Source organism: Ictidomys tridecemlineatus, chromosome 6, assembly GCF_052094955.1.
Source record: "Ictidomys tridecemlineatus isolate mIctTri1 chromosome 6, mIctTri1.hap1, whole genome shotgun sequence".
In the NCBI taxonomy this organism is placed as follows: domain Eukaryota; kingdom Metazoa; phylum Chordata; class Mammalia; order Rodentia; family Sciuridae; genus Ictidomys; species Ictidomys tridecemlineatus.
The window spans coordinates 170,284,868-170,297,108 of record NC_135482.1 but is presented as its reverse complement, the minus strand read 5'-3'; the positions used below and the strand labels follow the sequence as shown (position 1 = coordinate 170,297,108).

General features: G+C 32.2%; 1 protein-coding gene across 5 annotated transcripts in view; it reads left to right on the top strand.

The window, feature by feature from the left end:
* The window catches only part of Nbea (neurobeachin), a 603,852-nt gene that overhangs the window by 383,944 nt on the left and 207,667 nt on the right, over positions 1-12,241 (top strand). For all 5 annotated transcript variants that reach the window (XM_078016116.1, XM_021730370.3, XM_021730357.3 and 2 more), the window contains one exon: positions 7,660-7,784. In XM_078016116.1, coding sequence (XP_077872242.1) covers positions 7,660-7,784 — 125 coding nt within the window. The remainder of the gene's footprint in view (positions 1-7,659; positions 7,785-12,241) is intronic.

Below are 12,241 nucleotides of genomic sequence, written 5' to 3'. Positions count from 1 at the left end.
TTTGAACAACCAATAAAAAAAAAGAAAAATTTAGCTTAATTAAAGATTATAATTCCAAAGTAAAAAAAAAAAAAAAGAACTCTCCATCAGGCAGAGAAAAGGAGCCTCCTTCTGTGTTCATCACAGAGTACATAACAGGTGCAATATAATTGCTTTACTTTTCCTATAAACTATGCATTTAGCCCAAATAATAAACCTCTTATGAACTTCTACCCTGTACCTCTGCACCCTCCAGCAGCCAGTGCTTCAGGACCACAGATGTCTTTTTTCCTGCCCTGGTGGAATAGTTCTCTTGGATCATATAGGGAACTTGGATCATACTGGGAACTAGCTAGTCTGCATATAGGGAACACATTTCTCTTCCATCAGAATGGAGCATCTGTGAAACAAACTAATAATCCAGTAGTTTTTCTTGCTAATATTGAGCTTCTGTCAGTAAGTGATTATACTATTTAAAATCCCCACTTTCTACCATTGTTGGGAAGGTAAGTAAAAAAGGATAGAGTGGTAAGAAGGCTAGAAAATCATCTACTGCCACATTGTAGGGAATTTGAAAGCAGGAAATTCCAGCTGGCCCACTATTCAATTTCAGAGAGACCATTTCCATCACAGTCTATCTATTTCTGTGTATAGATTAATACATAGTTCCACTATATTGAAACTAGAGAGTAAAACATGCATGATTCAAAAAGAAATAGAAAGTTCTTTAAGAGAGTTTTATGTTTGTTTAAGTAGGGGAAACTCCAAAATATGAGGAGAGATTGATACTTAGTAATCTAAAATAATTTCCATAGAGACAATCAGGAAAACATCAGAAGATCAGAGAATAAATATTCCAGCTTAAAAAAAATTCCAACCCAAAAAAAGGGAGGGGAGGTGTATGGGTGTATGACTTCTTTTACTTACATAAGGACTTATGTTTAGTTTAAAAAGGTAAAGGAAAAATAAAGTATAACAGAACACAAAAACATTTGAATCAAAGAGCATGGTAGATTCTGAAATGCAAAAAATAGCAATTTTTTTTAAAAAGTAGACATGACCAAATACAACTTTTTTTTTCAAATTAGAATTTAAAATGACCTATGATATTGGGGGAAAGAATAATTTCCCTGATATGAATCATTTATTCTGTCATAGATCCCTTGAACTACTGGTTAATATCCATAAGGTACCTCTGTCTCTCTAGTATGGGAGGGAATAAGATGGCAGCCAAAACTAAATGACAGCTCTTCTACACATCCTGATTCCCTATAAGAAACAAGAGAGGGTAATGGATCACTTCTCATTTTGCCCTTCTAATACCATCCCTGATCTCAGTTTTCTCATAGGCAGAATACAGTTTAAGAAATAAAAGGGAGTTTCTATTTGCTCTTTACTCAGTTTCCCCCAATTTTAACATTCTGCAAAGCTACAGTGTAATATCACAAAGAAAGTATTCTAATTAGCTTCCTTTTGTATTATTCAGCTTTGGGAATTATAGATATATTTCAGCTACTAGTCTCTGGTCGGATAGATGGTTTGCAAACATTTTTTTCCATTCTGGCATCTTTTTATCCTTTTACCATATTGTTTTATAGAATGAATGTTTTTAATTTTTATATTTTTATCTGTATTTCCTTTATAGATATGCTTAATGTGTGAAGTCTAAAAACTCTGCCTAGCTCTAGATTGCAAAGTTTTTGTTTCTTTATTCTTAAAATGTTCAGTTTTACAGTTATTTATGTTTGTGATACATTTTGAGTTGATTCTTATTTAAGTTGGGAGACTTAGGTTAAGGTTTGGGGATTTTTTTGGCCGGGATATGCGGTGTTGATGATGATGTTAATTGCTCTGGTACCATTTAGTGTAAAGGATCTCTTTTCTCCATTGAATTTGTTTTTCACCTTTATCAAATGTCAAGTGAATACATATATATGTATTTTATTATATATATTTTTTATTTTATACATATATATATATACCCACACACACACACACATACATACATACAATGGGTTTAGTTCGGGTTCTCTGTTGTTTTGTTGATCTGTATTTATTCCTAGGCTAGTATTACATAGTCAAAATAGCTAAATCATGTTAAGTTTTGAAAACAAGTAGACCATCCCTACTGCTTTAACTTTTTATTTTGTGCACTTTAGAATAATCTTATTTATATATATGAAATTATATTAAATATGTACATAAACTTGGGAAGATTTGATATCTTTACTATGTTGAGTCTTCCAAATCATTAAAATGATAAGCCTTCCCTTTTATTTATGTGGTTTTACATATCACATTATATAGTTTACATCTCACAAGTTCTTTACATATTTTGTTAGATTTATACCTAAATATTTCTCCCTTGAATAGTGATTTAAGTCATATTTTATTTTTATTTTAAAATCTATGTGTTAACTACTAGTATATAAAAATACAATTAATATTTATATGTTTGTCTTGTATCCTATAATTTTGATGATCACAATCATCAGTTATAGGAAATTTGTTTGTTTTCGATTCATTATAATTGTGGTATATTCATAATCTATGTAACATAATCTATATAGCATAATTTGGTCAATTCATTGCCTACTAACTCCTCTTTCCCCACCCCTATGATTCCTACTTTCTACTTTTTGTGATTTTCTACATAGGCAGTCATATAATCTACAAATAGAGCCGATTTCATTTCTCTTATTTCTATCTGTATTCCTATTATTTCCTTTATTTATTTTTTGCGTATTGCATTAGCTGGAAATTCCAGTGCTTCAATGAATATGAGTGGTCAGAGACACAGCTTTGACTTATTCCCAATATCCGTGTTGAGTACTCAATCTCACCCTGAAGTATAAAGTTAGCTATAGTTTCTTTGAAGATTCTTAATAGAATATTTAGTAGAATTCCCCAGTGAAATCATCTGGGTCTAGAAATATTTTTTCCAGGGGAGTTTTAAACCATGTTTGAAATATCTTTAGTCATTATAAAATTAATTTGTGTGTTCTGTCTTACATAGGATGAGTTGTGGTAATTTTATATTTTTTGAGGAGTTGGTCTGTTTTATCTAAGCTGTCAGATTTATGAGCATAGTCTTTGATAGTATTACCACTTCTTTTTACTGTCTTCAGAGTCTGTAGTGATATCCCTTGCTTAATTTCTGATGTTAATAAGTTGTGTCTAGTTTTTTTTCTTTGGGATAGGGATAGATCAGTGTTACTGAATTTTTTCAAAGAAGCAGACCTTTGTTTCATAAATTTTCTCTCTCTCTCTCTCTTTTTTTGGTCACTGATATTTATGGACTTCTGTGTTTTTCTTCATTACCTCCTTCCTTTTGCTTGCTGTCCTATTTTTTTCTGTTATTAAGGTGGGATTTTTAGATTAAGTATATAATATATTTCTTCTTTTCTAATGTATGCACATAGTACTATAAATTTTCCTCTTAGTACTAATACAGTTTTGTTTGACAAATGTTGATTATTTTGTTGTTGTTATTTTCATGCAGTTCTGGTTTGTTTGTTTTCCCTTGAAATTCTTTTTGAATCATGGATTACTTTTCCTGTTATCCATTCTGTGGGTTATTTGGTCATTTTTTTTAATTCCATTTTGATTCATCTATATTGTTTTGAGTATCTTTCTTTGTACAGCTTTTCAAGTGGTATCTCTAAATCCTACATTATATTTGCAGTTCCTCAGTCCACTGATTTTGTCATTCTACCAGTCCAAGTGAAGTAGAGGAACTATGCCTTCCTTCATATCTTTTTACCTCCCCATTTCCATTTGTCCAAAATAATACCTCTCCATACACTTCAAATCATACCAGACAGTGTTGAAATTTTTGTTTCAATAGTAAAATAAAATTAAGAACACTCAAGAAGAAAAGAGCTGCCTATTATATTTACAATTTTTTCGTTTGTCTTCCCTCTCTTGATTTTGCAGTGTTTCTTCTTTTATCTGTTCCCTCATGTTTATTGAATTGTCTTTAGCTTTCTGTTTACTAGCTCTAATATGGCAATAAATACTTGTTTTTTCTTTGTCTAAAAATATCTTCATTTCTCCTTTATTCTGTGGGGTATTTGTACAGGCTGTAAGACTCAAGTAAAATAGTTCTTTTTTTCCCCTTCAACACCTAAAAATATTTTGTCACTTCCTTTGGCCACCATCATTTCTGATGTGAAATTTGTAGTCATTCTGATCGTTTTGTCTTTGTAAAAGAGTTGCCATTTTTTTATGAGTTCTTTTTTTAATTTTCTTAGTCCTCAATCTTCAGAAGATTGTGATGTGTCTTGGCATTGATATTTTTGGGCTTATCAGCTTCTTAAATCAGTACATTTATAATATGACACAATGAAAGTCGTTGTTACATGTAATTAATATGCACCAATAAAAAATCCCCCCAAAATCTGTACATTTATGGTTTTTGCCAAATTTGGTAATTATGTAGCCATTATTTAAGTACTATTTATCCCTAACTGCTTTCTCCTCTTCTAGGATTCTCTTGACACAAATGTTAGATATTAGACAACACAACTCCACAGATCCCACTCTTTGCCTTTATCCCGAGTATGGTCAGTCTATTTCCTATCTGTTATTCAAAATGAGTAATTTCTTTTGTTCTACATTCCAGCTAAGTGTTCTTTACTTCTTTTATTGAATCTGCTTTAATTTTGATTGTTGTATTTTCCAGACCTAAAGTTTCATTTGGTTTTTCTTTGCATTTTATGTTTTTTTTGTTGAGGTTTTCTTTTTTCCTTTTCCATTTCAACCATACTCAAAGTTGCTTTTTGAAGCTCTATTTTATTCATGGCTTTAAATTCCTGCCAGAAAATTTCACCATCTCGTCAGGTGCAATGGCACACTCCTGTAATCCCAATGACTCTGGAGGTGAGGCAGGAGATCACAACTCCAAAGCCAGCCTCAGCAAACGTGAGGCACTGAGCAACTCAGTGAGATCTTGTCTCTAAATAAAATACAAAATAGGGCTAGGGATATGGCTCAATCTTTAAGCGCCCCTGGGTTAAATCCCTGATACCCCCACACACACATAAAAAAAGAGAAAATTTCACCATCTCATCTCAATGTTAACATCTATTAGTAATCTTTTCACACTCTATTTGAGATCCTACAGGTTCTTGGTATGGTAAGTAATTTTGGAATGAAAGCTAGATATTTTGTGATGCTCTGAGACTTTTATCTCATTTAAGCTTTCTCTTTTAGTTGAGTTCCTGTGGCTCTGCTCCTTCAGGGAACAGGGGCACGCCTTGCACTGGCAAGGAAGGCAGAAATGTAGATTTCCCACATGGCTTCCAGAAACCCAAGGAGTTGGGGTTCCTCCTTACTGTCTGGTGTGGATGAGAGTTCCAGCCCCCATCTGGTGTCTGAATATCCCCTATGTCTCCTGTGACATTATCCTACCGGGGGATGTGAGCGATGACTTGTTACTATCCAGTGAGGGAGGAGGGAAACCCAGACTGCCTCCATGGTCTCTGCTGACCCCGGTGGGTAGAGCTCCTTGTTACCAGGAAGCTGAAATGAAAGTCCTAGTTCCTTACTTGGCATTCTCTGAACCCCCTCAGTGAGAGTGTTTGGGTGCCTCATTATACTTCCACAAGTTTCCCACCTCATTCTTTGCTGTGGTGGTGAGGTGGGGCCCTAGTTTTTCTGTGAAATTTGGCTGGACTATAGCAGCTGTTGTATCAAAGATTTCTGTCTTGCTGGGCTTCCTGTTTTTTTGTCCTCGGGCTAAAGAGAGCAGATTTTCATTGCAGCTTTTCTCACTACCCATTGGCCTGTCTGGGTTGTTGATCTCTTTGCTTCCCATCCAGGATTTATGAGGCAAAGGCACCTCATCCCCCTCATCCCTGTGTCCTAAGGACTTTAGCCAGTCTTCCTTCTCTCCACCTTTCAGAGTCTTCTTGAGTTTGTTTTATTTATAATGTCAAGCGCTGTTCAGTTGCTCTTTTGGAAGGAATAGGGGTACATTTGGCTATGGTGAGAAACTGGAGATAACATAAGATCTCTGGTATCTGCTGGTGAATTCAATTACTTAATTTTAACACAATTTTAAGGAAAACCCTTCTAGCAAGATTTTAACAGGGTCTTTTTTCAATAACTGGGATTAGTCTATACTTTTATAGCTAGAAATCAATTCTAGTTAAATTAGTCATAAAGATATACTTTATTATGAGAATTTACCAGGTAAGCATTATTTTAGTAGAAAAATAAAGTTTGAGGTACAGAAAAATAAAGATATATTAAAGTATATTTCAAATGTTTATAATTTTAATGCTTTTTATATTTTTATATTATTGTATTCTTTTATAATTGAGTCATACATAGCAAAATTATATAAGCATAAAATCTGTTTTTCAAAATTATTTTTCTTTTTTTTTCTATAACTTTATTTATTTATTTATTTTTATGTGGTGCTGAGGATCCAACCCTGGGCCTTCCTTGCACATGCGAGGCAAATGCTCTACCCCTGAGCCATAACCCCAGCCCCCAAAATTGTTTTTCTCAATAACTATATGTCTATAGTTTTTTTCTGAAAAATATTTAATTAATTCATTGAATTGTTACTAAATATAGCATTATCAGACATGGTACCAGAATTATAATAATGTGCAAAATGCATACAGATCCTGCCTTATCAAACTTAAAGTGTTTTTCTACTACAAGATATCAAAATATAAAAGTGAAATCAAATCTCTTATGAAAGCTTTTTATATGTTTTTATGAATAGTGCTGTTCAGGAAATTAAGGATATTATCTTTTTGAGTATATTATTCCACATACTAATACAGAAAAAACAACTTTTTAAGCAGTGATATTTATCTTCAGTGTTTATTGAAACTAAATTGAAAGCAAAAATTATATCATGAGATGTTCTGTTGCATATACAATGAATGCATTTCAGTAGTTTCTGAAATATTTCACTGTTTCTTAATATAGAGTATAAATGACAGTGTTTTTCAATGATGGGGCTTTGGTTGTTAATGGTTTATATTAGTAAAAAGCTGTAAAATCATCCAAGGACTCTGTTAGCATTAGAATAATAATTTACCAAGACAATTACCACAGACTGAAATCTTTTGCAGCTCTAATTCAGTATTATTAATAATGGATAAAATTGCACTTTTCTCAGGTTGCTGTGGGCAGCAGGGAATTATTTCAATGAATATTTCAGCACATTATTTTAATCATTGCTCCACCAAATCCAAGTGGGCAATATTTTATACTTCTTAATTCAGTCTACTAAGAAAGCGGTCATTAAATTGCAAACTGTTTGTAGTTGAATTCTATGCTGTGATTTACAGGCCTTGTTAAAAACAGTGTAAAAAAAGGCAAACTGTGTCATTAATAGTTGTAATTTGATGTTGCATTTGTTACTAACCTCCTCATGATTTATGATTTTTAGTAGCAGAAAGAACATGGTAAAAAAAATTAAAAACAGAGCTGAGTGTTATAATGCCTAAAATATGAGAATATTTCTAATTTAAGATTTTTTTTTATTTCTAAAGGAAACATGTATAGAAAAGAAGTGTAAAATATAAATATCTCAACAATCATCTTGGTTTTTGAGACCAAAGAAATAGAGCTTTAATTTTATGGGAAGAATAAATTTCCAGTTATAGATTTTTATTCATAGTAATTAATACTGTTTCTTTATTTTTGCATATTTAGCCAGTTGCATGATTTCTGGCGTTTGGATTACTGGGAAGATGATCTTCGCAGAAGGAGACGATTTGTTCGTAATGCCTTTGGCTCCACTCATGCTGAAGCATTGCTGAAAGCTGCAATAGAATATGGTTAGTATTCATGCCTCTTAAACAAAAAATATTGCTGGATATGAGGTGACCCTTTGTGTTTGAGAATTTATATTTTCCACTGGCATTTAATGTTCTCCATATTTTAAGTCAGAAATGTTTTGTTCTGCTTTATTCTTCAGAATTTTTCTAGTTATGTTTAACCCTATATTCCTTACACTAGGTATACTTAGGACCCTTCAATTTCCTTTTAAGAGATTAAAGATTCTATATAGTTGGTTATTACCCAGCGTCATTTCATAAAGCCTACATAAATAAATGGAATTAAGTCATCAATTTCTTCTTCAGTGTCTTTCAAACTTTGGTGACTAAGACCCATGTTGGAAAAGAAACATTATGTTGTAATTCTATAAGCAGACTTACATGTATCTATGTATATAAAAGTTTGTACATATGTATACATAGAAATATATACATACATATGTATGTTATGTGTATATACATATATACATATATCTATGTTAACTGAAACAAATATATTATTAATAACCTCTTTACATGAAATTTTCTGTAATATTCCTGTGCTATTCTTTTCAGATTAACACAGATAAAAATCCTGTTACAATCTGTCAATTTAATTCCCCATCCTCCAATAGGTTACAAACGAAGTTTGAAAAAGATGGCCTGCCATTAACAATATCATCAGCTATATCGCTACAATAGAACTTTACCTTAAATTATGCTTTATAAAATGTATGGTAAATAGTAAATATAAAAATATTTTATAGTTTAATAAAAATTCTGTTACTATAGATTGTGCCCATTTACTCAGGAACATTTTGTCTGTTTACCCTTGTTTCCCTCTTGACACAATGTGTTACTAATTTACTGGGGCTGACAGCCTCCAGAGTCATTGGGGTTAGAGGCATGTGCTATCATGCTCAGATTATTTACCCATTTTTTAAAATGCTCAACAATTTTAACTTAGATTAATCATATCAGAATTTTATAAATCATATACATTGAAGAAATACCAGTAATGAACATTGTTCATATATTTTTATTACCCATTTTAATTCTCACAATTACTTTAATGTGTTAATTCTCATTTATTTGGGAGCAATAAGTGAACCATCCAGATTGAAATTTTCTATGATTGATAAATAGTTCTTTGTTCATAATACAGTTTATTTTCTCAATGGATTACACACAAAAACTTTCTAACCCTAATAAATGCAAAATGTGAAAAAAAAGGGCAGTGAAATATGGAGGATGCAGAGAGGTGAGTGGGGAATCTCTAGATTCTAGAGGAATCTCTCCAGAGAAAGAGAAGGAGAAGTTATAAAATGCCAAGAGAAAACTGCAGTATTGTACCTTTTTCATGACCTCTACCCTATATACAAAGTATTTTTTCAGTAGAAATAGGAAGTAAATGTCAGCAATTAATTATAAAGCACTTCATCCAGTCAAAATAAATGTTGAAAAACTTAATTGAACACAGATTTTCTATATTTTAAGCAAAGGTTTTATTTTCAGAACATACATATAAAACTAACAGCAATAAAACAATCTCAGAAAACGTAAAACTCAGCCTATCATTTGAATATTCTTATGTTAAATATTTAAATATATTTATGTTTGCCAAAGTCTGGCAGTGCACATACTAACATCCAATGATCGAATGTTTTGATGGTGAATAGTCATAGATCAAAGGTATATTTATAGCTCAAACTTGCAAATGCTAGTGAGCATCTAGGACAAATTGAAATTCAACTTATTCCTTCCTTTATGTCAAACAATTGCAGTATTTTAACTTCTCTATCGTTATATTCTGACAACAAAAGTTAAGAACTGAATGTATGGGGCTGGGGTTGTGGCTCAGAGGAAGAGTGCTTGCCTAGCATGCATGAGGCACTGGTTTCGATCCTCAGCACCACATAAAAATAAATTAAAGGTATCGTGTCCACCTACAACTAAAAAATAAATGTTAAAAAAAGAACTAAATGTATGTTATCTATGCTGTAAAATTTGGTCAAACTTTTTTATTCATTTGTTGCTACCATTTCAATCATGGTAACAACAAAATTTTTTCAGGAACAAAATAATGTTTTATGGACATCACTTTTAGTATGTCTAGAAGTATTAGAATCAGCAAAGTATTTACACTTTTAAATAGGTTATATATGTTGGGGGTGCCACTCTAAAATACTTAAATAGGGAATATTTACCTGGCCATCAGAACAATCTCTGGGATTGGAAGCACAGATTGAGTCTTACCTATTAATGTAGTGTATGTATTTCAAAAATATGGAACTATATTAGTGTAATAGAAGTGAAACAGATTTAGAAAGCTTCATGTTTTAATTAAAAAAAAATTGAGTCACTTGATTTTTTTCTGTTACCCTAAACTCAGCCAAACATTTTAGATTAAATTGTAGTTAGACTTTGATGTGATGGGAGGGAACATTAGCCATAATTTGAATTTCATGGCATTATTTTCAGGCAATTTATTTGAGCCTCAAAAAAAATCTGTTAATGCTTTCTTTTAAATGAGCAAATAATCAGAATTGGATATAATTTTTAAGGAAAAGAACAATAATTTTATTTCATACTTTGAAAAGCTTTCCCTTCTATTTCGTTATTAAAACTTTTGGTTGACCTTTTCCAGTTGGAAAATATCCTTTATACTGATGGAGTTTTTCATGCTTTTTTAGTAATACTAATGAGTTGAATAATTTATGAGGTTGTCATGTGAAAAAGATTTGGTGTGATTTGATACACTTTCAGCCTCTGGTATGGAATGTGATTAATAAAAACCTAGAGGCATGTAATTTTTTCCTTGATGTTTAATGTTCTAATTTTGCATGTGTTACTTAGGAGTTTTCTAATAATAAAATATCATGCAAGTGCAAATTTAATTGATTGCCAGGAAATTTACAGACCATAGCAATGGAAGAATATAAGGAAAACATTTTAAAACTCATAAAGGCATGTTCTGACCTGCAGTATTTTCTTCTTCAGGGTACTTTAGCTAATAGGGAGATTATTTAAAAGGGAAGATTTTGTAAATGGTTTATATATTAAAGTAAAATCTACACTGGTCAACTTCTGCTACACTTTTTGGTGCTTGAAGATTATGACTGCCAAAGAATAGTATGAAATCTTAATAAGTTTGTTTTTCTTTGTTGACTGTCATTTATCATCTAGGCCTCTGTTTCCCTTCCATAAAATTACAGGGGAACAATGTTTCATCAAAGCCAAAGATCGCAAGTGCCTCAATGTTGTGATCAAAGACATCATCCTAAATAGGTCTGATCAGGCATCACTGAAGAGGGCAGGCTGCTGCAGCCTGAGGAGAAAAAACATGGGGCAAAGATGACAAAGTTAATCAGTCATTTCTTTGGCAATAAATAATAAGATATGCTGAGAACTGCAAATGAGAACATTCTTAGGTTCCTCAGAGATGTGTCTGCTTAACACCTGATTTATCTAAGCTTGTGAAGCCATCAAGATATGACTTTGATGAATAAAAAGCAGCTCTGTAACGAATCTGAAATTAAATTAGGTTTGATGGTATATGCATGGCTACTGTAATTTTTTTCAGTTATCAAGAAATAAGAAATACACTGAGAAAAAAATTCTAGTCCAGCTATACAATTGATGAGAAAAAAAGCTATCAAATTATCTGATTTCATTTTTTTAAAGAGTATACAGTTAGTTTAACATTGAGAAAGATAATTTGCTTTTTTCTAAAAAGCTATTGGTTGTGGTATGAAAAGACTTTCTTATATTTTAATTTATATATATTTTTTAATTTTTTATTAATTAATTAATTTTAATTAGGTATGTATGATAGCAGAATGCATTTTGATTCATTGTACACAATTGCAGCAAAACTTTTCATTTCTCTGGTTGCACATGATATAACATCACACCATATGTGCAGTCATACATATACTTAGGGTAATGATGTCTATCTCATTCCACCATCTTTCCTGCCCCCATACCCTCACTCACCCCTACTTCCCCTTTGCTCCACCAAAGCTCTTCCATTTATCCCATGCCTCCCCCCACCATTATGGATGAACTTCCATTTATCAGAGAGAACATTTGGCCTTTGTTTTGGGGGGATTGGCTTACTTTGCACCATTCTCCAACTCCATCCATTTACCTGCAAATGCCATAATTTTATTCTCTTTTAATGCTGAGTAATATTCTATTGTGTATATATACCACAGTTTCTTTGTTAATTCATCTATTAAAGGAAATATAGGTTTCTTGCACAGTTTAGCCAGTGAATTGAGCTACTATAAATGAACATTGATGTGGCTGCTTTACTATAGTATGCTGATTTTAAGTATTGGGTATAGACAAAGGAGTGGGGTAACTGGGTAAAATGGTAGTTCTGTTCCAAGTTCTCAAAGGACTCTCCATACTGATTTCCAGATTGGTTACACCAATTTGCCCTTCACCTCCTTGTGGTGTGTTAGCATCCTCAC